Source organism: Mustela erminea, chromosome 2 (assembly GCF_009829155.1).
Source record: "Mustela erminea isolate mMusErm1 chromosome 2, mMusErm1.Pri, whole genome shotgun sequence".
NCBI classification, from domain to species: Eukaryota; Metazoa; Chordata; class Mammalia; order Carnivora; family Mustelidae; genus Mustela; species Mustela erminea.
The window spans coordinates 156,735,074-156,759,208 of NC_045615.1; the positions used below are offsets into that span (position 1 = coordinate 156,735,074).

At 38.3% G+C, this 24,135-nt stretch overlaps 1 protein-coding gene across 1 annotated transcript; it reads left to right on the forward strand.

Annotated features, from left to right (window-relative positions):
- The first annotated feature begins 1,098 nt into the window (after positions 1-1,098).
- AFP (alpha fetoprotein) lies at positions 1,099-21,769 on the forward strand. Its single transcript, XM_032334559.1, has 15 exons — positions 1,099-1,240; positions 2,101-2,152; positions 3,266-3,398; positions 5,675-5,886; positions 7,008-7,140; positions 8,053-8,150; positions 10,699-10,828; positions 12,734-12,948; positions 14,569-14,701; positions 15,217-15,314; positions 15,865-16,003; positions 18,445-18,668; positions 19,820-19,952; positions 21,218-21,272; positions 21,618-21,769. Exons 1-14 carry the CDS (start codon positions 1,156-1,158, stop codon positions 21,260-21,262), a joined length of 1,830 nt encoding a protein of 609 aa, XP_032190450.1. The 5' UTR covers positions 1,099-1,155; the 3' UTR covers positions 21,263-21,272; positions 21,618-21,769.
- The last annotated feature ends 2,366 nt before the right edge of the window (positions 21,770-24,135 follow it).

The window sequence follows — 24,135 nt, forward strand, 5'->3', positions numbered from 1 at the left end:
TGAAGCAGGGGAAAGGACAGGAGAATTACAAAAAATGGGATTATGTGATATCTTTTTCCTGCTTTTTTTTTTATTTGGCGACATAATATGAGCCTAGGTCCATATCATTAAATATTCTTCCACAAAAGGTTGATGGCGTCACATTACTGCACTCAACGAAGACACCTTATTATTTAATTTTACCTGAAGTTCATTATTTTTTTTTTGTCATCTTAATTTTGGAAGAGTGAATAATCTGTGAAGTTTTAGAAAATACAGATGTGTAGGTCTCACCTCTAAACGTACTGATTAAATTGGTGTGGGGTGTAGTCTAGGCAACAGAGATTTTAAAAGTTTCTCTAAATGTACCGCTAAGATGAAGAGCCCTGACAGCAGACAGGAGGGAAAGACTCCTAGAATCAGGCGGCTTTTGTAAGTGCTCCTTAGTATTAACATTGTCATTTTGAGCTGCTGAATGAACAGTGCAACTGATCCACTTCCATTTAGATATACATGCAAGACTATTTTGTAACAAAATTATTACAGGGCTTTGTTCATCAGAGTGTGTGCTAAAAGTTTTCTGTTAAGCCATACACAGTATACTAAAAATGGGACCTTGCTGACATAAAATCGGGTGAAAAGGGTTTTTGAGCTAAACGTAATAATCAAGCAATGTATTCTTCATTGAAATTTGAGTTGGTCAAATACAGTGTCCTGTGCCTGGCATATGACAGGTATTCACTGAATATTCTTTAAATGAATGAATGCATTTAGTTGAATTTCATAGGAAGTCTGGAGTCTTTAAGGCTTCACTAACTTTTTAATTTGAAAGAAATTAATAATTGTGCAATTTAGGAAAAATATTTCTTTAAATATGCTGTAGATTGAGAAGAGTACTTGTTATATTTGCAAAATAGGATGAATTTGCAAGTTTTTCTCCCTTTTTTCCCTCCCAAAAGAAGTCTGTGTCCTTGAACATAAAATGCAAATAATCCCTGGGCTGTTAATTATCGACAAGTTGTCTCATTTGCAACCTAAGGAAATAAAGTAACAGATATCCCCTTACACTAACAAAAGATTACTAATTAACAGGCATTGCTTGAGAAGGGTATAAAAGAATTACAGCATTATTTTCAACGTACTCCCCCCATCATTGCCAACAACAAAATAGCAACCATGAAGTGGGTGGTATCAATTCCTTTAATTTTCCTACTAAATTTTTCTGAATCCAGAACAGTGCATAGAAATGCATATGGAATAGGTAAGATATTTTGTGTTTTCTTTTTTGTCTTTTCACTATACCAAAGTTCTTAATTTTTCATTTATTCTTTGTCATGATTTATTTATATTTACTGTTCCACACAGAGGAAAAATATTTAATGATGAACATCTTTAAATGAATGATAAACTTGTGACTTTACAAGAGGTTTACAAAATCACAGTGGTGTTTAACGTTACCTCTGAATGGCTTATATAGTCCACATGGAATTAATATTTTGTACATTATATTATTTATTTAATTGGTATACACATTAACTTTGAAATATATGTATCTATATTATATCTCTAACTTTATATATGAGGCTATAATTCTGGTTCCTTCACATATAAAACCTCCTCAGACTGATAAAGTAAGTAATATCTTAATTCTTCACTTCAGAAAAATGGACCATTATTAGACTAAAGAAAAAATGGTGTGACTGTGATATAAATAGGCAAGCAAACTATGGTGTAACCATGTTCAAAAGGAGGACTGAAATGTATTTTTAATCCTTTGATTTCCAAGCCGATTAGAACACGACAGTCAACAACTGGAAACCAAACAACTGGATTTTAGTGGTAACTCTATCATCAATTATTCTTATTAACTTAGCCATTCCTTGGTCTCCTAGTTTTCTCAAGTTAAAAATGAAGGTGTTTGGATAGATACTCCTTGATGTCATCTCAGTTGCATTGTTCTGAAATTGTATAGTTTTAACTGAAATACAAAATTGTATAGTTCTAAATTGTTCCAAAATTGTATCGTTCTAACTTAAACACACACATTTCTGCAAAATAACAATCGTTTTCCTGCTTGCGGGTGAAAACGCTATTTCTCATGGAGTCTGTCTTGCCTTTCAGCTTCCATCTTGGATTCTTCCCAATGTTCTGCAGAGGTGCATTTAGTTGACCTGTAAGTTTTGCTCATATAAATGCACTTCAAATATGAACCAATGATAATTTTAGTGAGGTAATTAAATGAAGCTGGATAGCCCTATGAGTTCTAAAAAGTATAAAAACAAATTGAAGACATTTCTTATACTGAATATCAAATTGATTTTGAAGAGGTTGAGCTGTTGGCCCACGCCTTAGATAGTAACCTTGATTCCTTGAAATTGAAGACATTTCTTATACTGAATATCAAATTGATTTTGAAGAGGTTGAGCTGTTGGCCCACGCCTTAGATAGTAACCTTGATTCCTTGAAATTCCCTGGGAAAAATCAAATCGGATCCTAGCAACTCAAGATGAGTATTATACCAGTGGTAACTACCATATATATATAAATGAATACCAATGAGATGATATTACAATAGTCTCTATTCTGAATACTATGTAAATCTTAGTAGCAGATAATAGGAGGTAAAATGTTCTACTTTCTATTATTTGTAGAGAGTGTGTTTTTCTTTTGCTTGCTGTCTATTCCACACTACTGAAGTTTCTAATAAGGAATTTGAAGTAGTATGTTATTGCTACTACTTGCGCCCAGAAACGTGTTAAAGCTATTATTTGAATCAATTTAGGAACACCACCTTGGATCAGATCTTGATCAGACTGAGTAGTTATACGCAGAGGTCTAATGACAAATTCTTTGCTTAAGTTTAAAAGGAACTATAGAATATAGATGCCCTGAGTTATAGGTACATTGCAGTGGGTGACCACAAAAGCAGGAACCACTATTATGGAAATTCCACATTGATTTTTTTTAAATTGCATTATGTTAGTCACCGTACAGTACATCACTAGTTTTTGATGTAGTGTTCCTATGATTCATTGTTTGCATCTAACACTCAGTGCTCCTGCAATTCCACTTTGACTTTTTAATAGATATGTGTATATTTTGGGGTCAAGGAAGCCAGGAGATGGACATTTCTTTCTGGATGACTAGAACCTAATTTCACATAAATGTTTAGCAAAAGTTACCCCCTACACAGGTCACTTAACAGAAAACCAAAACAAAAACTACTCTTGAGAAAAAGCAGCTCGACATTTCTGTTTCTTAAGTATTCTTACGTAATTTGTTTCAGAGCTACCATATTTTTTGCTCAGTTTGTTCAAGAAGCCACTTACAAAGATGTAAGCAAAATGGTGAAAGATACACTGACTGTAATTGAGAAATCGACTGGCAGTGAGCAGCCTGTAGGTTGTTTAGAAGGCCAGGTGAGTGAATACTAATAATACTAATACTAATATCAATACTACTACTACTACTAGTAGTAGTAAAATCCCACCATGATATTTGACCAAAGTTTAGCAGACAGAGGAGCAGACACAGGGGTGGAATGAGAAACACATTTAAATATTTGAGGAGCTGTTACATGAAGGAGGAGTTGAATTAACTGTGAATTGCTAAAGAGGGCAGAAAAGAGTGGGTACCTGTTGTAAAGAGACAAGAGAAGCACAGGGACTAAGAGCTAAGGTTCTGAAATTTCAGTATCTCGGTGACCATGAACATGTTACCTAACTTCTCTGAGATTTAGTTGCCTTATCTATAAAATAAAGAATAATAATAGCTTCCATTTCAGGGTTGTCATAAAAATAGACGTAATAATAGTAGAAGTTAGTTTTTATTACTCACACAACGTGACAGGCATTCTTCTAGACAGTGTGACATAGCTATTCATAATAAAAATAGTTTATGACCTAAAGCATAGCCCGAATGAATCAGTCGAAGGCCAGTGAGCCGAGAGACCCTTGCTGGGCTCACTGGTCGAGTATCCACTTCGCCTACAAATATGAATTCATTAAATCTTTAAAATAATCCCAGCAGGTAAATGCTATTCTTCTGGTTGAGGAAGCTGAGTACAGAGAGGTTAGGCGACGTTTTTAAGGGAGACAAGAGGGTGGATTTAAACTAGGTCATCGAGCTCCAGACAGCCACACTTCGTGGGTGCGTTACACTCTGTGAGCAGCAGAGCACATACTGAAGGTTGCCAGAATTAGCAAACGAGAATAACAAAATATGGAACTCAATTAACTTCTAATTTTAGTTAAACAATGAGTAGTTTTTTTAGTATCTCTTAATGTAGAAGATCAATAAATCATAGTTATGATTGTTTATGTTATCTCAGTGGGAAAAACTAGGTACTTAATGATGACTAGAGTTAGCCACTTATGGAACAAAAGGCCAAAGAATTTTCTATCATGGTGGGGTTGATGAATGGCCAAAAGTCAATATATCTGGAATACTGCAGAGGAGATGCCCTTTAAAAGATACAGAATACTTTCCAACTCTGAAACTAATCACTTAATAAAACTCCTTGTTTTGCATCTCTATTTTTTGTCTTGTCTTGCTAATCTAAAAATATATATGAATTAAGCAAAACACATTCCATATTGCAACTTTACATCCAATGAGAGGTTCACAGTGATGTTACCGGTTGGTGATTTATCATTATAAACTTAAAGGCATAATTTTTATGTGGATTGGGAATTGAAAATCTTACTTAAAATTTCTAAGGTTCCTTAAATTTTAGCAGTTAATAAAAGCCAAATAAAAATTTCCTGAGAAGAATGAAACATGTATTTCTCAGAGGCATTCTTGTTTGTTTGTTTCTTTTAAGATTTTATTTATTTATTTGAGAGAGAATGAGAGAGAGGGAAAAGAGGGTCAGAGGGAGAAGCAGACTCCCCACCAAGCAGGCAGCCCAATGTGGGACTTAATCCCAGGACTCCAAAATCATGACCTTAGAGAAAGGCAGTTGCCTAACAGACTAAGCCACCCAGCCTCCCTCCCAGAGGCATTCTTTAGACTCTTGACACCATCATCTGATTTTGGTAAAATTAAAGCAACAAAAAAAGTGGTTTATGTATTTTTTAAAAAGCTTATAGACATCATGGAGGCAAACTGCTTGTAATATAAAAGGGAAGAACTATTTCAATTTTTTGGGGGGGGGAAATAAAATATTGTATGGCCTTTTTCTTTTTAAGAGAAAGTAATTTTGTCTAAGAGTCATATGTATTTCTCAAGGTTGAAAACTAAAATTCCATTTCCCAAAAGGCATGAAAGGAATTTCTCATAGGTTGGAATTAAACATATTGGGATTTGTATAGGGAATTGTTTTTTTAGTCTGTAGTTCTGATCTGGGAAATTAGAAATACGTGTTTTACAGAATTTCAAGGTAAACTCAGTTGCCTTCATTAAAAGCAAGCCTTTCTTGGGGCGCCTGGGTGGCTCAGTCAGTTAAGCATCTGCCTTTGGCTCAGATCATGATCCCAGAGTCCTGGGCTCGAACCCCACGTCAAACCCCATGTCAAACCCATGTCCAGCCCCACATCCAGCCCCTCATGCAGCCCCACATTCAGCCCCATCTCCCAGGAAGTGTGCTTCTCCCTCTCCTTCGGCTCCGACCCCCACTCGTGAGCTCTTTCTGTCACTCTCTCTTTAAAATAGATACATTTAAGAAACAAATAAAAAATTCCAATCTTTCTTCTAGCTGTCTGTGTTTCTGGAAAAAATTTGCCATGAGAAGGAAATTTCTGAAAAATACGGACTTTCAGATTGCTGCAGCCAAAGTGACGAGGAGAGACAGAACTGTTTACTAGCACACAAAAAGGCGGCGCCAGCATCCATCCCGCCCCTCCAAGTTCCAGAACCTGTCACCAGTTGTAAAGCATATGAAGAAAGCAGGGATATGTTCATGAACAGGTAAAGATCCCATTTAAAAGTAGATGAAAACTTCTGTAGGAGAGCAGGATCAAGCAGAATCTATATTTCTGCAATTTATGGAAGTACTCTAAACCATGGAGAAGTGGTAAGAGTGTTGCATTTGCCGAGGCCCTGGGCAATTAGGGGAGCCATTGTCAGTGCAACTTTGTTTCCACAGCACGCCTGGTAGATGTGGTAGAGACCACGCACCAGACCCACCAGTTGTTCCCTTAGTATCTTGAGATGAACCTTTTTTTTTTTTTTTTTTTTTAAACCCATTTAATCTCTCGATTTTAGCTCACCCAAGAATATTTTAGTACCACACAAAGTGACTCCTTCTGGAGTCAAATATTTGGTGTTTCATGTTTACCAAATTTTCTGGAAATAAAAAAATTTAGAGCTCCAGGAAGGTTTAAGGTACAGAAGCATGGCTAGCAATTACCAAGCAGTTAAGATGTTATAGGACCATGGGTTCTCGGCATGTCTGATCAGATTAATGCTCATGGCCTGCCTTTGAAGTCTCCTGTCCTCTCCCATCCTTCTTCCTCCCATTTTGCAGATGAGAAAACCGAAGTTTAGAAAGTTAAGATAATTCGAACTGAGGGCCGAGGGCACAGTGCTAGTACATTCCCAAGCAGGGACTTGATCTCAGGTTCTCTGCTGGGGAATCCTATATCGAACTCTCCATCACATCTGTCTTATACATCTGAGCCAGAGAACTAGAGAGCCTGCCCTTAGACCATCTCTGCTATGGAGACTGTCACCGTGGATGATTCCATTCTGTACTGATGAGGAGAAAAAGACTCCATTTTTCTATTTTACTTAGTGGTGGTCTGGATTTCCTGCCCCCCAAACATGTGTGAGTGTGTTTATTGAAATGGACACCTTGATAGGAATTATAGTCAGCATTTCTGCCTATTTGATTCTCATGATAAAATATAGTATTGGTGGTCAGAGTGTTTCTCCCCCTGGGGATCTGTAGTAAGTAAAATTTTTGTCAGCACATGGAAAAAATTATGACTGTTTTTTGACTCTTTAAACAAATTCCAGAGTAGTCCAGTTCTAGTAGTTTTTAAAAAAATATACGTTTGCAAATCTTACAGCATCTTTTTGTTTCATAGGTACATCTATGAGATAGCAAGAAGGCACCCCTTTCTGTATGCACCCACGATTCTTTCTTTGGCTGGCCACTATGGCAAAATAATTCCAGCTTGCTGCAAAGCTGAAAATGCAGTAGAATGCTTCCAAACAAAGGTATTCTATTTGTACAGATATCTGAAGCAATACTTTAATCTGTCTATGACTCATTAAAACCAAACAAAGTTAAAAATGGAATATGCTTTGCATGCACAATACCATCTTTAGAATCAAGCATATTTCAGCAGTCTGATGTTCTTTGGGCTAAAACAGCTGGACTTGCTGTTTTGTATTCATTCTTTTGACCAATAATTATTACAAGACAAAAGACATGGGTTTGGGGGGCTGGAGATAAAAGAAGACAGGGGTGTGCATGGCTGGTAACATAAATGAAAGAGAGAGGAATAGGAGGTAAAAGATTGGGTAGAATCAGCAGGAAGAGAAAAGGAGGCACAAAAGAACAGAGGAAAAAAGAAAACTATGACAAATACTTTATCACTCATTATTTCTTTTGATCCCCAGGACAAGTCTGAGGTGTAAATATCATTATCTAACCAAAGGACACTTAGGTTTAGAGAAGCGAGTAGCTTAAGTTTGAGAGCTAGAATAACACCCACAATTAATCAGTTGCCACCAGAAGTCTAATAAGAAAAACTTCCTAAGAACTGTGACTATTCCCAGAATGTCAGGCTGTGACTTTTTTTTTTTTTTTTTGCGACAAATGTTTAAGAAATTATCAGGTTTCAATTCATTTAAAAGTACAGTTGTTCACTCATTATCCCAAGAAAGTTATAATGTCCTTGTTTTAAGGTCTTTTAAGGTCTTCTAAATTCATCTGTCTGGCTTCGATGTATATAAACCAATCTACAAGAAAGAATGAAGAAAGGTCCATAAAAATGTATCACATTTAAATTTTAGTAAAAATTTCTTATGGTTTGATGGTTTACCTGTATAGGTTGTTTTTCTAATTATCAGCACCTGTAAACGACAATACATCCTTTCCTAACATCTTGTTTCTTCTGTATCTAGACAGCATTGATTACAAAAGAATTAAGAGACAGCAGTTTGTTAAATCAACATATATGTGCAGTGATGAAAAATTTTGGACCCCGAACCTTCCGAGCCATGTAAGTTTAAGCTGTATCTAGGGAAGAAGGTGAGATCTGCAAAACTACTATTTTGCTGTTTGAGCTCATTTTTCTCATTGTCACTGGGGTAGAGAATGAAAGTTCCTTTGATAAGAGCTCATGGCTTAGGATCATGAAACCCCAGGATTGGAAGGAAGCTAACCCACGGACTTGCTGCTTAACACTTTATTTTTTTTTTTAAAGATTTTAATTATTTATTTGACATAAAAGAGATCACAAGTAAGCAGAGAGGCAGGCAGAGAAAGAGGAGGAAGCAGGCTCCCCGCTGAGCAGAGAGCCCGATGCGGGCTAGATCCCAAGACCCTGGGATCATGACTTGAGCTGAGCCACCCAGGCACCCGAAAAATTACCCTTTCTCAGAAAAAAAAGGAGATCTTATGATAACTCAGCCTAAGCATCCCTTCCCTATGTCTTCACATGACAGTCATCTACTTTAGCCCCCACTGCCATGCTGTCCCACCTCCCTTCCAAACCCCACCCACCTCTCCGGGCATAGCACGTGTCCTTCTCCATAAGTCTCCTTCTAATCCTGCTTTACTGCTTAACACTTGTTAAAGCCTACTTAATTGACCTCTATCTCATATTCAATCTCTGTTGTAGGATAAAGAGGAATTAAAAAAAACCCAAAAAACCCAAACAGTTAATCATCTAGTTCAGCTGCTTCATTTCTACATATGAACTAAACTGGGACCCAGGGAGATTAGAGCCCTTTACTCAAGCCACACTGCCTGTCAGCAGAACCCAGTTTTCTAGGTCCTGATCGGGATTTATTTTCCTTACACCTATTTGTCTGCTAGGCCAGTGATCTTGGATTGTCTGTATGCTGACAGTTGAGACTTTGACATCAGGTGTTTCAGAATCAGAATCAGCAATGGTCTAGGCTGCGCTACACGGCACGGCTGCGGCTCCCTGAATTCAGCTCCCACGCAGTGAATAAGGAACTGTGTGTGCTCCAGGTGGCAAAGACATACCAGATTTTACAGACTTAGCATGAGAAAGAGAACATGTAATATCTTCTTAATAGGTTTTTATGCTAATTGCATACTGACATTTTTTTAAAGAATTTTTTGATTCTGATGTAGTTGACACGCAGTGTTACATTAGTTCAGGTATACAGCATAGTGATTCAATTTCTCCATAAGTTATGGTCTACTCACAAGTGTTGCCACCCTCTGCCACCAGACAACGCTATCACAATATCATTGACTGGACTCCTTCTGCTGTGCCTTTTATTCCCACGACTTTTTCATCCCATAAGTGGAAGCCCGTGTCTCCTGCTCCCTGCACTCAAGTTGCTCGTGTTCATGCCCCGCTTCTCTGGCAGCCGTCAGTTTGTTCTCTATGTTTGTAGGTCTGATTCTGTTATTCATTTGTTTTATTTTTTAGCTTCCACAGAGGAATGAAATTGTAGGTTGAACTGGTATTATTTCTGACATAGTGGGGTCAAAAATATTATTAAGATGGATTTAACCGTTTCCTTTTTTACCTTTTAATGGGGCCACTAGAAAATTTGATACTACATAACTGGCTTCAAGTGCTTCAACTTTTATGATGAGACATTTCTAGTCGGGGAAAATATCTGAAATGTCAACGGAAGAGTATTAAGTCCATGCATTCAAAGTTTATTTATTTCTTTGCTTGGTAAATTATGCATTTAAGCATATTGTACACAGCGGAGATCTAGATTAAGGTTTGTAGTCATGGAGTTAGTTCCAAGATTGAAATTTTTTTCTTGGAATAGGTCAGATGTTGCTTTAAATACCTTCCAATGCTATTAGATTGATTCATGAATTGATTCATAAATTGCTTTCAGTTTATCTTACTAATAAAACATAAATTAAAATATTATAATCACTATCCATAAGTGATTACCTTTAAATGTTATTCATTCATAAAGAAAATCTACCTTTGTCAGAAGCAGCAACACTGCAGTTTCTTCCTTCATCTAGAGATCTCTTAAAATTTAAGGAAATATGTAGAAGTTACAAGACTTTTTACTTCTAACGTCCCTTTTGGGCCACACGACGTGGCTTGGCATGTTGGCATGTCTGGGTGTTGAGTCTGCTGTACTTTCTTGTCTCAGTTCATCGATTTGCCCATATACACCCTTTCCTGTATTCCCACAATTTTTTTTTCTCCTAAGTAAAAAATGATCGTTATTCTCATGGAATTTTCTATTTTTTAATTGTCTGTCCTTTTGTATTTTTCCTGCCAACTCACGAGGGTAACTCCAAACACCCAGCGTCGTGGATGAACAGTGGAAAGATAGATTTCCTCTAGATTCACAGAAGAGGTGTTAAAGACAAATGAATCATGTCCAAACTACTTGTGGGGACAGGTCAATTTAGAAAGCAATTGCCAGGAAAGATCGGGCTGGAATTGACAGGACTTAGAACCCTTTAGCTTTTCTTTTGAGATAGCCAGAGCACTTCAGTTCTTTCTCTTGGGAGCAGCAGCTACACTAACGCTCTGTTATTTGATGTTGGCAGATAACCAGGATTGACTTGCATCTCCTTCCCCCCTTTAGAACCGTTACAAAACTGAGTCAAAAGTTTTCCAAAGCGAATTTTACTGAAATTCAGAAACTGGTCCTGGATGTGGCCCACATACATGAGGAATGTTGCAGAGGAAACGTGCTGGAATGTCTGCAGGATGGGGTAAAGGGTCTTGCCTCCTGAGATGATTCCACTTCCTCTTCCTTCCTTGACTGTCATTCTAGATGGGAGAAAGCTGGCTGAGCCGGTCCCAGGGTAGGGTAACCCGGGGGCTGAGGAAAGTTACAGACGTCTTGGTAGTGACACTGAAACCATCTTCTACCTTCACGTAAGCGATGTTTTCCTCCCGTGAGCTGATCAGTGCGCCTTCCTTCCTCCTTCTGAGGTAGACTGTAAACTCCACACAGGATCTTGGGGTGGGGGAGGGGCAGACTCTTCATTCACAACAAATTTGTTTTTCCATCCACTTGCTATTTCACTTGAAAAATACATATTGAATCCTTTCTGTGTGCTAGACGCTGTGACGAACACTTGTTAGGAAGGCACGCGCTCAGGGAGTTTCTAGTCTGGTAGAGATGAGACGCATAGGGGCTGTCTTCTGTTTACTGTTATCTCCACCAGGCTGAGAGCAGGATGCCTGGCACAGGAAGAGGCTCTTTTATGTCCACCAGATAGATAGATCTGTTCTGTGAATACAGCAAGGGAGCACAAGAAACAAAAAGAACACAAGAAAATGTTCTACAAGGTACAAAGCTAAACATGCCAAAGAGAAGTATGGATAGAGGGCTCTAGGAGAATTAAAAACCAAAGCCCCAAGCCCGCCAACACAGAACCCTTGAGCATGCCATAGTTGGTCACCAACTAAGTAAGCAGTGAGGCTTTCATCTATTTTGGGCCAATCTTAGGCTTCTTACCTACTGTGCCAGAGGCCTGTCTATCCCCAGATTACTCCCTCTCCAGTCCCTGGTGGGACACCTTCTTCTCCAAGAAAGTTTAAAATCATTGCTCTTAGATATACAAATGGCTTGAAATTCTGGGCTTGAACATGGTTTCCCAAAGATCAAATGTGAGGATAAAATGCTTATTTCAGCTGGTCCTTCCACAGTTTGGCTGAAAGAGTCCTGGAAGGCATCCAGAAGCTGAGGCTGTGAGAGGTCCCAAGGGGACGGTGTCCGAGCCTGGGCAGAGATCCTGGTATGCGGAACGGGGGAATAGTCCCAAAGACAGATTTCCGATTTCATTTATTTTTCTTCTTAGAATTTTCTACCTGCATAGCAGGCACCATAAAAAGAACTCTTTTGTTTTTGTTTGAAGTTAGTTTTCTTGGTTTTAGTTGACAGTTTTACTATAATCTCTATAGGCACTTAAAAATTATTTTTCCATTTTTGGAGCTCATAACCACCCTTTTCCTTAAGATGGAAAAATTAATTTCAGTATGGCATGTAAATTGATTTTAATGACTGAATAATGCTTTCTAATTGTCCTTATTGAGAATACATAGCATTTTTAGTCCCCTGACAGTTTACGTGGCCGCTCTGCTTCATTCTGGCCGCCTAGATGAGCTGCCATTTCATTATCTATAGCCTGCCCTCTGGAGGTCACAGCGGGCCACTGCAGATCATTCTGTTGCAAAAGCGTAAAGTTTGCTCTCCGTGTTATTAGGACGTTGACCGCAAACGTCGTCCAGTAGCAAATCTCAATAGGAATAGAAGATGTACACCAACGTACCTGTCATTCAGTTTGAAGAGGATATTTCTCTCTTGTTTTAAAAGTCTTCCTAATACAATAAAATAGGTTTTAGCTGACAACTATGAAAAGAAGAATGGAAAAAAAGGGTTAGGTGAAAAGGAGTGAGGAAAGGCAAACTAGGGTGAAAAAGCACTAAAATGGGAGACAAGGTAGAATGCCTTTTTTCTATCCCTTTCTTATTTCTTTCCCCCCCCCCCCCCAAACCTCTCCTTTCTCTCCTCCCTCCCAGGCTCCTTTCCTTCCTTTCTAAAGCTGGCCCTGAGGTCCTGCATTAAAGAATAAACCTTTAAAACTTATACTTTATTTTTCCTATTACAGGAAAAAATTATGTCCTACATATGTTCTCAACAAGATATTCTGTCAAGCAAAATAGCAGAATGCTGCAAATTGCCCATACTTGAACTTGGCCAATGCATAATTCATGCAGAAAATGATGACAAACCTGAAGGCTTATCTCCAAATCTAAATAGGTTTTTAGGAAAGAGAGATTTCAACCAATTTTCTTCAAGGGAAAAAGATCTTTTCATGGCAAGGTAACGCACTCTGTAAATGTATGTTCACATAAGTAAAGATTAGGATGTAGCTGACAGCTCTGTGTGGCTGAAATGGGGAATGATGGCTATGGTTTTTGAGCTTCGTACGTGAGGTTGATGCTAGAATGTTCTGAGCCAAAATATATTTAAGCAGGTAAGTAGGGAACAAGGAAATGGGACCTATCCTATACCGATGAAACTTTCACTGTTGCTGTAATTAGCTGAAGTTATATTTTATTTTGTATCAATTTCTCTGGCATCAGAAGCATCTTCTGATTCAGAATCCATCTTCGTATGGATTATTCATATGAAGACCACCACTGAGCTACCAAATATGATATAAATGTTTTGTGATAAGAAGGGCTCATGGTGAAGAATGTGCTTTTTCATTGGGCATATTTTAAGAACTTTCCCTCAAAGTGTAACTCAGTGATAGTAGAAGGGCTTTCATTAGAACAGTTTACTTGCTATTTATTTAATGTATGTTTTATTTTTGTAAGAAAATCAAAACATATGTTGAGACACTTGCAGCATAGTAGTTGATTGTATCACTGTAACTGATAGGATGTGTTCCCATTCTATTTGCCTTTAAGGGAAGCAAACCTGTCCTTTAGTGTACAGTGTGTGTCTATGGACACCATCAGAGGAGGGATTTGTGCAACTCTAAAGATATTATGCTTAATGATCACCAAAGGTCTTTATAAATTTGAGTCTGCTTCTAATGTAATAATGAAAAAAAGGCCCAATTTTCTTTTTAATATTCCCTAAGGATATCACTCTATCGTTGCTTTCAGACTGGACATCCACACATTGTTTGCACTGCTCCGTAAAATTACGCACACAAGAGCAAAGTCCAGATTGAAGAAAGCTGCATTGACTATTTATTGGTGGCAGAATTAATATGACTTACTTCTATAACTTGGAAATACAATTAGTAAATCCAAGAATTATCTTTAAATTGACCCACCTGCACATCCAACACTAATTGTTTAACAGAAATTGTTCTTCACTTAGAAAGGTTCTTTGCAGTAGAAATTTTCTCAGCTGAGAATGATCTTCGCCCAGATCCTTATGTGGTTTCCCTCACCCAGGTTCTGTTTCGAAAGAGAGGCCCAAAGTGACATTTCCTAAACAATGCTGTCAATCAGGAGTCACTTTTCCCCTCTATCATATCTTCTTTCATTTCTTTTCACTGATTTATCATCGCCTGGGTTTGATGACCTATTTCTTGTATAAGAAATTTCTTGTTTAAGAAAAGATTGCTTTTGTCTCCCTATAAGGTATGCTTTTGAGAGGTCAGGCATTTTATCTTATACATTATTGAATCCTTATTGCCTGGAGAAACACATAGAGTAGGTGCTGGAAAAAACATTTGTTGAATGAATGACTGTGAAGTTCATAATTGAAAAACCCAGGTGAAGAATGCAGAAGAAAACAAAATACCATTTTAGAACAATTGGAGGGGTTGTTATTTGTATTAATGGTTTTACCATGCGTATAGTACAAGTCATAATTTGACTTCCAGGTTTATGTATTTGAATTTTCACTTTTGCATTCCCTATAACACGGGAATAAAGTCTCATAATTCCAGTAACAGGATATTTTTCACACGTATTTCAGATTTACTTATGAATATTCGAGAAGACATACGAAACTTGCTGTCCCAGTTATTCTAAGAGTTGCTAAAGGATACCAGGAATTATTGGAGAAGTGCTCCCAGTCTGAAAACCCTCTTGACTGCCGGGATAAAGGGGTAAATTGCTCTAGCTTTAAGGAGAGTCTGAAAAACTTCATGGAGGTTACCCATCAAAAATGCTTTTTGTTTGAAAGCATCTAAGTATTAACTAGTAGCTAGCTGTTCTATTTAGTAGTCATCTAGATATTAAGTAGTTATTAAATAGTAGTAAACAACTAGTGGTCTACTTTAGAAGTAAAAATGGTAACCAAAATTTCCTTGACACACAGAATAAAATTAATATTTATTGTTGAACAGTTCCAGAAAAGCAGGAATTTGTACAGAAAGAGCTGTAGTCCTTTATCCAAAGATTGAATTCTGTGTGATTCCCAAAGTTTTAATCTCCCCAAAGTCCATTTGTTTTAATTCTCCCAATTCATACTTCGTTATCTTTAGTATTTAAAAAATGTCTAAAATTACTTTTTTCTAAGGTTGGTGTCATAATAAAATAATATGTTATCGATTCATTTTTACATACGACGTTTTGTGTCCAGGAAGAGAAAAAAAGTATGTAATAATGCTGGTATTTTCAGGAAGAAGAATTAGAGAAATATATCCAAGAAAGCCAAGCACTGGCAAAGAGAAGCTGTGGCCTCTTCCAGAAACTAGGAGAATATTACTTACAAAATGCGTAAGTTTTTTTAGACAGTATTTTTCGTGATTTAAAACGATGAGCTAGTGAGGGAAACACCAACCTGATTAGTCACCCAACACTAGTCTAATTTCAGGCCCCTTTTCAGATTGAAAATCGGTGTACTCTGACCCCCCAGTTTCCCTTGGGACGAGGTGGGCCTCCCCATTTCGCTCTTGGAGGAAGGAAGAAGGGTGACTTGTGAATGACCTTCGGTACTGGCTTTGGCTTCCCCCAGCTGTGCAGATTTTTGGAGTCTGCCATGGTTGAAACAAGGAGTAGATCAAAATTAAAATCACTGAAGCTTTGACGTAGGCAGTGGAAGTCAGCCTACCATCCCGAGTCTGTTTTCACATTGTGATATGTTGATAGAAAAGAAGTGCCGTGGTGGTGGTCAGAGTAAATGCATCTTGAAAGGTGGTTTTAGTGTCATGTGCATAAAACAAATGAGCTGATTTCAGGGCTGCTGATACCAAAAAGGGTGTTGGAGGAGTGAGGAGCCCCCAAACTCACGAATGACTCAGGATTTGGTGAAAAATGCTTCTTCCAGGTTTCTTGTTGCATACACAAAGAAGGCCCCTCAGCTGACCCCACCTGAGCTGATGGCCTTTACCAGGAAAATGGCAACGGCAGCAGCTACTTGTTGCCAACTCAGTGAGGACAAACAGTTGGCTTGTGGCGAAGGAGCGGTGAGTGTTTTGTTTAGTCCCGTTGTGTTTCTGCCCCATTTGGCTTGAAACAGTCTCGTGATTCCCACTTAGAGGAAATGGTAAAAACGGCTGTGGAGATGGCTTTACCACACTAGTTCAACTCGTTCAGCTGGAGAGGCTGTGCACTCAGCTCTGAACAGCAGGTGTGTGGCCAGCCTTCCTGTCCCTCTAGAATGGCCGGTGGGCGTGCAGCCAGTGTATCCAACACTGTTCTAGCAAGCTTTATGGACGAGAAAGACAGAATAACCAACACGTCATCCAGTTTGTGATTTCTTCTTTTGGTTCACTAAATACTCTACTGTTAAGAAAAAGAAGACGACTAAGAAGGGGAAAAGGAAAGCCAAGGAGAGTCTACTGGATTTCAAACTCCCCTACACCTTGAGGCCCTGCCTCTCACTGACACCTTTCCTAAACCAACATGGAGACCGTTACTTCACCCTAATAACATAGAAATTTTTCAGGATTACACTAAAGACCCATACTGTACTTGTTTTTTTTTTTAAAGTATTATCTCATTTAATGATTATAATACTCCCTTTTTATATGCCCCATTACCATCTTCACTTTATAGATAAAGACAATGAGGCTCAAAGAAGTTATGTTAGGACAAGCTCTCCCAGGTAGGAAATGGTGGGTCTGATATTTGGTTGCATATGCACGTTTTTCCATAGCCCAAGCTGCAGCACCCAAGGCCATACCTTCTTTAGAGTTTCCTTGCCGGTCTCATACACCTCTGCTGCTGCCGTGCTATTATCCCCTTACATCTAGTTCACACATGTATCTCAGTTACGCCGCTTTGCACCCATGAGCACTGAGTTCGGTCTAATGGACACAGTGAAAAAAATGTGAATTGGGTTAAAAAAATGAAAGCTTCACTTCTGAGAGATGAAAATTAGTCACTTTATTTTCAGCCATACCTATATGTTTGCCTTTTGTAATATCATCTTATTACATTAGGGATATTCCCCCCACCCCTTAACAAGGGAAAGAGTATAGAACAGGGTAAGTCCTTCTGAATAGTAGCATGACTTTCTAGTGTCACTGGAGTCATACATAAGATTATAGGCTGAATTTTCTTTCATTATTTTTTCCCTTAAAATCACAATTGCGAATCCGATTGTACATTTATTGTTGCCCTTTTCCTCTTTCTGATGGTGAGGAACTACTTGAATTACTAGGAATTAGCTAGTCATCATGTCTCGGAATTTTCCACCAAAAGTTAGGAGTAAAAAGATCCCTGTGATTCAGCACCTTCTTTATCATTTATTGAATTCCACACGTTGAGAGGCTGCAGGGACACAGGATGTTGTAACCGACCAGAAGTGTCGGTTCTGGAAGCCTCCTGCCCACACCCGCTTCCCACTTGCACCACTTGTTAGTAGTGTCACTCTGGAAGGCGAGTTTTATCTCTAGGCTTGAGCTTTTTCAGCTGACATTTAGGAATAAGAATTGTACCACCCACATAGGATGACTGTCTTAAATGAGGTAATCCTTGTAACTCGTTCAGCACTGGCCCGAAACACAGTGCGCACACAAAACATCTTGCGTTATACGAGTTATTGCGAGTTATTGCTAGGTGTTTAAGAAATATCTCTGAAGTGTGGAAGGTAGGAGGAGTCTACATTAGGAAAGCCCTAAAAGACACACACACACAAACACACTTTAGCCTTCTTTCTTTTCTTTTCCTTCTTCTTCTTTTTTTTTTTTTTTTAAGATTTATTTATTTATTTGAGAGAGACAGTGAGTGTGCTTGCGAAGGCATTAAAGGGGCAGGTGGAGAGGGAGAGACAGAATCTTCAAAAGAGACTCCCCACTGATCACAGAATCCAGGATGATCCCATGACCCTGAGATCATGACCTGAGCCAAAATCAAGAGTCAGACACTTAACTGACTGAGCCACCCAGCACCCCAGACTTATGTTTTTTCAGTTAAGATTATATATTAGCCATATGCGTGCATGTGGGTATATATGTATGTATGCGGACAGGCTTGCTCAATTCTTTCCTTCAGAAAGCAAGTCTCTGGATCCCAAAAATAAGACGGAACGCTCAGCTAGATATACATGAAAAATTTAAGCCATGTATTGATTTCTTGGGTTAGGGCAGATAATTGTTTCCCCTTTGGAAGTAGGTACGTAATTGGAAATGCATTTCAAACAGCCCACAACTATGTGAAAGGGCTATCTCCAATGTTACCTTGGGAATACCTGCCTCTGAATGGTGAGGTTGATACCAAACAGACGGGTAAAAATGAATCCGCAATGTGGCAACACATGACCCTCCATAGATAACAAATTTTTCTGTAATATTAATTATATATTACTGGGCATTAAAAATTGCAGTGCTTCTCTGGAAACCTGAGTCACTTAGTGGCTAACGTTGAATCGCCTTGCTGTCTTCTTTCACATTCTCCCAACCAGGCTGATCTGATTATTGGACAATTGTGCATCAGGCATGAGGAGACTCCTGTAAACCCTGGTGTCGGCCAGTGCTGCACTTCTTCATACGCCAACAGGAGGCCGTGTTTCAGCAGCTTAGTGGTGGACGGAACATACACCCCTTCACCCTTCTCTGCCGATAAGTTCATCTTCCATAAGGATCTGTGCCAGGCTCAGGGTGTGGCACTGCAAACAATGAAGCAACAGTAAGAAATCATCGTTTGCTAGCATGGAGCAGACCAATGACATGAAATAGTAGTTGAGATTTCTATCCTACACACCCGACAATCTTGGGCTTCTTAGGAGAACATTATTGCCTCAAAACACTGAAGGTGGCTTTTAAAATAGTTCTGTTTCAGTGTCTTCACAGCCTCCTTGGAACATAGATCTGGAAAAATTCACAAGGGCAGACAATTTTTTGTTTGTAAAAATAGTCTCCATTGTAACTCTTGTTGTGTTATGTGTTGGGACTGAGGGAAAGCAGGCAATCTATTTTGGAGATTAGGATATGTCTTGGCAGTAAGTTTGGGTACTTCCATTCCAAAACACTGGAAAAACACCATTGACTCTTTTTTTTTTTTCTACTCTGTTTACTTTTTGAAGAGAATAAGCATAATATTTGATTCAACCATGAAGTATGGGTATTGTGAGATGGAATGCACATTTCAGTTCGTTGTGGGGGGCATTCTGTAATGGTGATGGTAATCCAAGTCAATGCAACTTATGTTCTCCAATTCCCATACATTTAATACTCACTTGCTCTCCCTTCATTTCGGAGATCTTCTTCTTCCCTTTTCTGCTGTCACAGCCTATGTCATGTTCCAAGGGACGGTAAGAATGCTGCCTCCTCTGACAAGTCTTCCCTATTCCCTGGTCAACATTAATTCCCACATGAAGGTGTTGCTAATTGAGTAGTGTAGGTGTTTGGTGGAGCCAATGCTCAGTTAAGGGTGTGATAATTATGGATGGCAGGAGTTTGGAGATCTGGGCTTTTGAGTATAGACGAGATGTACTTTAGAGTGGAGAACTGGAAAGGAGACAAGTAAGAAAAAGACCATGTCTTACTACACCTAAGTATGGTACAACTATGAGATCATGTTTCACCCACAATCTGCACAAACCCAGAGCAGTGGAGCACCTGCTTATTTCTAGCCTCCGTCTTTCTGATGAAGGCATTGGACATAGTATAACTTGTAAGTCTGGTAGGGGTTGATGGAATGAGGGTTTGTGGTGAAGGGTCACAAGGGCTCTAAAAATTTTCCACTAGGAAAATTTGCACTAGGAAAATTTCCTTGCACTAGGAAGGCTTTAGAAAAGTACCTTTGCATAACAGATTTCTCTTTTGTTTAAATTATAGATTTCTCATTAACCTTGTGAAGCAAAAGCCACAAATAACAGAAGAACAGCTTGAGGCTGTCATTGCAGATTTCTCTGCTCTACTGGAAAAGTGCTGCCAAGGCCAAGAGCAGGATGCCTGCTTTGAGGATGAGGTATGTGCCGTTCATTTTCACACTTGAAATCCTTGTTAGTGTGTTTTCTGTAATACATAATGAACAGAATAGTTCACTAATCTAGACCTTGAAAATAATGCCAGAGGATTTTAATTTATTAAGAAGTATATTGAAGGATTTTGTGCTATGTAAGAAATAATCCCAATTTTCTCACTAAATATTAGGAAGAAGTGTAATTTTCAAATATGTTAAGAGAATTAGTAAGTTTGATTTGTTTCCTGGTAAAGGAAACTATAAAGTGAGCATATAATTAACTGATGATAATTTAGAGAGTCTCTGGCCTAAAACTGATCAATTCAGCTAAATGGATTAAAAGGATTTAATAGCAAAATAATTGTGCAAACAAGATATTGGGGAAATTTTTTTATAAAAAACATTTTGAACTCATTTAGGAGTATGCCTTGGTATTCCAACAGACTAGTGATTAGGAATTATCTTAAGCTTATCATTTAGCAATTTTAACTGGATTTGTAATTGGTTACATTTAGTTTATATTATTAAATATATTTGAATATAGCATCATTATAATTTTATTTAATTTTTAAAAAGATTTTATTTATTTATTTGAGAGAAAGTGCTCACAAGCAGGGGGAGCTGCAGAGGGAGAGGGAGAAGCCGGCTCTCCACTGAGCAGGGACACCCTTCCCCCCCACCAATGGGGGCTTGATCCCAGGACCCTGACTCATGACCTGAGCTGAAGGCAGACACTTAAACCACTAAGCCACCTAGGGGTGCAGCATCTTTATAATTTTAAAAGATATCCTGTGATTCTGCGTTTTTTGCCAAGTGTACATTTACCAGTGTGGCTGTGTTTTTAGTAGAAGGGGATGGAACACAGGTAACTAAATCAGATAAGACAAAACTGGTAAAAGAGGTTTGATGTAAACCATTTCGGATAAATGTCCCTTGACGAGAGAAGACATTCACGTAGGTATAGAGACTGTTAACTCGTGGTGACTGTACTTTGTCTGCAAACCTTCCAATTTCTATGACTGACTAGTGGAGGAAGGTGAGGGCTGTGGTGACGACTGGTCACAATTTGGAGAGTGGCATTGTTAGAACAAACTCTCTCTGCTGTAGTATGGGTGGATTTTTTTTTTTTTTTTCTCTGACTTCCATTGTCCCAGCTTGTTGGCATCAGAGATGTACTTGAATTCACTTCTGGATAATGGAGAGTTACCTGTATACCTGACACAGTCCTTCATCTCTTTGTGTGATGACTTTTATTCGTTTTTAATTCTCAGGGTCCAAAACTGATTTCAAAGACTCGTGCTGCTTTGGGAGTTTAAATTACTTCAGGTAACAAAAAGTTCAGACAAGGATAAATAGAGTGAGCATTCTCCCAAAATATTGGTCCATAGTGAAATATGTCCTAAGACCCACTGTTAAATTCTTTTCTTAAATATAAATGCTATTCAACAAAAAGTTTATGTTAAAAACACCAGAGCAAAGTTGCATCCATAATGGTAAATCAGTGATTCAACAACCTCAAAATTCTCTTGGGTTGTTTCTAAGTTTTCAGAGAATGCCATCAGAAGACCTTCCCTTCTATTTAGTATTTCTCTGATGTAAAATAATAGAACCAGTTACCTTCTGCACCCATTTATTGAGTTAGAATTTAACATATTTTTGTTCATATTACAGGGGGAAGAAAAGGAGACAAAATAAGTCCTTATGGCTTGGTGTGAATCTTTTCCTTTAATTTTAACTGAGATAGTCCTTTTTGTGAATTAATGAAATGATCAAGACTTTCATGTGAGATTTCTCTATCATATAAATAAAGTATCTCCAAATATTTCCTTTTTCCTAGTGTGCTTATTTATGGAAATTTATAGATGGCTTTTAAAAATAGTTGTGTATACCATTATCTGAAGCAGATTCCGATAAGTAAGCATTGGGTCTTGGTTGTTGTGGGAGATTAAAGGCACTCAAGGGTAGACTTACAACCCTCAAGGTTAGATTCCCTGGTGCACTAAAAAAAAAAAAAAAAAAAAAAAAAAAGTTCAAGTTTCTTTGATACCAGGGCACTTTGTTCATTAAATGACCACTTATGTATTTAAACAGAAACACTGGAGATGAAAAAAGAAAGTGTTATGATTTTATGGGATCCATCAGGAATGATATTACTTAAAATTTAACCTCTACTTTTTTTTTCAATCTTTTTCAGTTGTCTATTCACAGACTAAAATAGAAGTTTTTATTGCAGTTGTCTTGATTAAATATTATTAATATATTTAGCAGTTGATTTTTCTTAGTTCACAAGTATATACTAAGCACTCATGGGGTATCAGGTCCTGTTCTGGGTGCGATCACCGTCCTCCAGGTGCTCCAGCAGAGAAGGAAGCAACTAATAGCAATGCAACAAGATTATGGTCACCATAGAGATGGCAACAAATTGTGGGACAAATCAATGGTAGAAGAGTCTAATTCTGCCTGAGGAAAGGTTCACACTGAGACAGGCAGACTTTTAAGAAGAGTCTTGGAAGATGAGTGAGCCTTCATCAGTTAATGTAAAGAAGAAGTCCAATATTTTAGAGAGGAAAACATAGCCTAGGACAAAACACAATGAATGGTTCTAGGACAGTACTGGGTGGGTAAGAAGGGTATAGATCCAGAAGATGAAGCAAGATACATGAACTATAGGACTGAGAAGATTCTCACGAGTTTTAGTCCAACCGAAGTGATGTCTAAGCAGAGAAGAGTCACCATGGTTAGCTTGTAGCAAGATAACTCATGAGATACAGAGGATGAGGAGTACTGGTCAGAGGCGGGGGTGGGGTTGTGGTGGGAAGCAGAGGGTCAAGATCAGTAAGTGGTGCAAGAAGATTGGCCCATCAGCAGGGAGGCTGCTTATCATAGCAGCTCTGAATAGAAATCTAAAAATTACATTCATGCTTTGGCTTCTTCTCCAAGAAAAAACAATTGCTCTAGAACAATAAAATGAGTTTTCAGTTCTTACTCAATTGCTTTGTACTTTACACTCTTCTTCTAATTCTGTTGTAACATCTGTGGACCTTGTCTGATTTTGGTGTAGTTCTAAAAGGTATTAACTCAGAGTTCACAATAAGATAGAATTCAAAGAAAAGTAGAATTCAAAGAAAAGCTTTAAACAGGAAATTTTTTTTTATTATTAAGAGGAAAGTTCAATGAAGATAAAATTCTTAGGAAAATTTATGAGCCAAATGACATTTCATTGACATATATAAAGAAAAAAATGATTGGAAACACAAGGACAAAGTATCACAAATACAATAGCAAGCGGAAATTTTAGAGCATTTCTGTTTCGTTGGAAAAACAAGTTGGGCAAACCATAAAGTAGAAATGTGCATAGTCAAGGTTACGAAGAATTCCATGCTGCAAAATGCAGCAGTCAGTTCTTAGCCCTTAGCTCACCTGGTTTCTCCCAGCACAATTTGACATACTTAATCACTCCTTTATCCTTGAAACATTTACCTACTTGGCATCCGTATTTTCTTCTGGTCTTATTGGCTGCATCTCCTTGGTCTTCACTACATTTTCTGCAACTCTTCGACCTCTAAATGTTGGAGTGCCCCAGAGCAACTCTCCTGATTAAATTCCCTCTCTGGGCAATCTCATCTGGACTTAGTGCAATAATACCATCTTGATGTTGACAACACATATTTATATCCCCACCCTGGATTTCTTCCTTTCTTTTTTTAAAAGATTTTATTTATTTTTTTGACAGAGAGAGAAATCACAACTAGGCAGAGAGGCAGGCAGAGAGAGAAAGGGGGAAGCAGGCTCCCTACTGAGCAGAAAGCCCAATGAGAGGCTCCATCCCAGGACCCTGGGATCATGACCTGAGCCGAAGGCAGAAACTTAACCCACTGAGCCACCCAGGCACCCGATTTCTTCCTTTCTTTCCAGGCTCATGTGTCACTTTCTCCCTGGCATCTTCATGATGATAATGAAGAGACAATTCAAACATAACACATTCTAGACTGAACTCTATGTCGTCCCAAATTTGTGTCTCCTTCTATCTTGTCCATTCTTCTTTTTGCTCAAGCTAGAAACCACTTAGAGTCATCTATGATTTCTTTTTCCATATCACCCCTACAGCAAAACCTGTAGCAAAGCCTGTTGGTTCTACCTTCAGAGTATATGCAGAATTAGACTTTCTCCAGACCCTCGTATAAGCCAC

Bases quoted from the DNA above. Each gene is read 5' to 3' on its own strand.
- AFP (XM_032334559.1), top strand. From the start codon at position 1,156: ATGAAGTGGGTGGTATCAATTCCTTTAATTTTCCTACTAAATTTTTCT. The intron at 16,004-18,444 runs GTGAGTGTTTTG...TCTCCCAACCAG, and splicing joins TGGCTTGTGGCGAAGGAGCG to GCTGATCTGATTATTGGACA. The intron at 18,669-19,819 runs GTAAGAAATCAT...TTTAAATTATAG, and splicing joins CTGCAAACAATGAAGCAACA to ATTTCTCATTAACCTTGTGA.